We start from the raw sequence: 2,898 nt of genomic DNA, 5'->3' as shown, positions 1-2,898 counted from the left end.
TCTATGGATTCCTTGCATATGTGTAACAAAGGTTGTTTGTCAAGGATTGGGTTCCATCAGCAGTAAAATTAGCTTGAGAGAGAGAAGGAAGAACAACGGCTTGGCATGTAATTTTACAAGGAAGAACAATGGCTTAGCAATGTAACTCCGTGGCATGGCTCCATTCCTTCAAGACAAGTCTGCAACTGCCTACGGTTTTCGGGAAGGGATATGATATCCACACATCTTATTTTACTTCTTACACATATTTTTAATTTTTGGCCATTAGATTTGATGAATTGAAGAAGATCAACGAACATAAATTATCAAGGAGTGTGTGAGAAGTAGAATGAGGTGTGTGGATAACGCACCCCTTCTGAAATATTCCGGTTAGAATCTCGGAACATGTCACATCCGAAGGTAGAGTTTGTGAAGAAGAAGCCAGTAGAGCAAAGTGTGTTCTTCTTTGACACGGGTTTTGAGATACAAAGAGAATCTTTGGTTTTAGATACAAGTATATACAAATACACACACAGCGAGAGAATATCAGAGAGATTTCGTACTAGTCCTATTGGATCTGGAGAAGGGGTAAGGTGTATTTTCCAGATAACATGGCAGTGGTGTAGAGAGCGGCAGAGAAACTTGAAAAGAAATTCTAGGGGTGGAGATGAAATTCGTTATGCATAAAATTTACTTTTAAATTCTACGAACTCTTCATTTGCAAGTGTTTTTAAAAAACTTGAAGCGTTTTTTGTAAAAGTATTTTTAAACAAATACTTAGTAAAAATTTAAATGAATCTTAAAAAAACATTTTTAAGTACATCTTGCAAGAATCAAATATCTGGTGCTTCTTCTAAAAAACACTTAAAATGCTTTTGAAAACCAAAATCAATTTCATCAAAAACGTTTTTAGTTATTTTAAAAGTACTACTTTCAAACGAGCCCTTAATGAAATTCTTCAAGATTAATACCTATAGATTTGTATAGACTCTTTTAAAATCTTAATTGACTATATCTGAGCTCAATACATTTTTTAAAATTCTATTAAATTCTACTTTCAGTACCTCATAATTTCAAAATCCTTTAAAATCCTCTTTAAAAATCATAATTAACTACACTCTGATTCTATAATCTTTAAAATCCGTCAAATCGTAACTTTACTACACCCCTCTTAAACACACCAAATTCCTTTCTGTCTCTTATATATTCATCCATTGCTCGGCTGAAAAAACCAAACTCAAAAACCCTAAGTCCTCAACACCCCCCACCCCCAAAACATTACCCAAAATACACAAAACGCAAGGTTTGATTAACTTCTTCATTTATTTGATCATTATAAAGTAGAGGCTATGGAAAGCTCCGTCCGTGTAAAGGAGGCCGTGATGGTCACGCCCTCCGCGCCCACCCCGCCTTGCATTCTCAACCTATCCGCCGTCGATTCGCAGCTCTTCCTACGCTTCACCATCGAGTACCTCTTGGTCTACACTCCTTGCCCGGAACTGAATCAGGCCTCGACCGCGTCGCGTGTCAAGGCTGCACTAGCTCAGGCTTTGGTGCCATACTATCCGCTAGCAGGCAGAGTGCGCCCCAAGCCCGATGGCTTCAGCCTCGAGGTGGTATGTCGGGCTCAGGGCGCAGTGTTCATTGAAGCTGTCTCCGACAATGTTGCGGTCTCTAATTTTGAGCGGGCTCCGCGCTACGTCACCGAGTGGAGGAAGCTATTGTCGCCCCAATTGGCTGACGTACTTAAAGGGGCGCCGCCGCTCGTTGTCCAACTGACGTGGCTGAAAGATGGAGCGGCGGCACTTGGCGTGGGATTCAGCCACTGCGTCTGCGACGGGATCGGAAGCGCCGAATTTCTCAACTCGTTTGCCGGGCTGGCAGCCGGAAAGCGCGGGTTCACTAGCGAGTTCAAACCCAAGCCTGTATGGGATCGCCACCTTCTCGACCCACAACCCGTAAATCGTGCATTAAATCCACGTCATCATCGCATAATCAAGGCGGCGAGTCACCCCGAGTTCAGCAAGGTCCCGGACGTTTCCGGCTTCGTGACTCGGTTCGCCAACGAACGACTCGCCCCCACCTCGATCACTTTCCATAAAAAACATTTAATTGAGCTGAAGAAACTCGCTGTGTCGACGAGTCGACCCAGTACCTCGTTATCGGCGCACACGTCGTTCGAGGTCCTCTCCGCCCACGTGTGGCGTAGTTGGGCAAGAGCATTGAACCTGCCACCAAACCAAACCCTAAAGATTTTATTCAGCGTGAACGTACGTGACCGAGTCAGGCCGAGTCTACCCGGCGGGTATTACGGGAACGCGTTCGTGCTGGGGTGCGCGCAATGCAGCGCGAGGGAGCTGGAGGAGAAGGGTCTGTGGCACGCGGCTGAGTTGGTGAAGCGCGCAAAGGAGAGGGTAGAGGAGGATCACGTGCGGAGAGTGGTGGAGTTGGTGAGCGGGGAGGGGAGGGCCTGTCCGGACTCTGTGGGGGTGCTGATCGTGTCGCAGTGGTCAAGGCTGGGGCTGGAGAGGGTTGACTTTGGGATGGGGAAGCCGGTTCACGTGGGGCCCGTATGCAGCGATAGGTACTGCTTGTTTTTGCCAGCTGGATGTTCTGGCGATGGTGATGATGAACAGGGGGAATCTATGAAGGTGATGGTGGCGGTCCCCACAAGTGCAGTTGACAAGTACGAGATGTTGGTCAAGAGTCCTTGCTTATGAAGACCGGTAGAAAATAACTCCCCCTCTCTCTTGCTCTTGCCGTTGACTTTGTATAGTAATTTTCTGACTTGTATAATTGGAGAGAGTGAGGGAGAGCGATGGCTTAGGGTTTACTGTTCTAAATTTCTAATGTCGTCTTCCAAAATGCATGCGATCAAATTGGGAAATTGTAATGTGAGATGAGAACCGTTGGATTCAA

The 2,898-nt window shown here is 45.7% G+C and overlaps 1 protein-coding gene across 1 annotated transcript; it reads left to right on the top strand.

Annotated features, from left to right (window-relative positions):
• The first annotated feature begins 1,115 nt into the window (after positions 1-1,115).
• LOC103936996 (alcohol acyltransferase 9-like) lies at positions 1,116-2,898 on the top strand. The gene has a single exon (XM_009346899.3). The coding sequence runs from the start codon at positions 1,329-1,331 to the stop codon at positions 2,697-2,699; it is 1,371 nt and encodes a 456-aa protein (XP_009345174.2). The 5' UTR covers positions 1,116-1,328; the 3' UTR covers positions 2,700-2,898.

Source organism: the organism of the source record quoted next, unplaced genomic scaffold, assembly GCF_019419815.1.
Source record: "Pyrus x bretschneideri cultivar Hongxiangsu unplaced genomic scaffold, Pyrus_bretschneideri_v1 Contig32, whole genome shotgun sequence".
Classification (NCBI taxonomy): Eukaryota; Viridiplantae; Streptophyta; class Magnoliopsida; order Rosales; family Rosaceae; genus Pyrus; species Pyrus x bretschneideri.
This window is presented reverse-complemented; position numbering and strand designations above follow the sequence as displayed.

Excerpts from the sequence above, each read along its gene's own strand:
- LOC103936996 (XM_009346899.3), top strand. The coding sequence starts at position 1,329 with ATGGAAAGCTCCGTCCGTGTAAAGGAGGCCGTGATGGTCACGCCCTCC.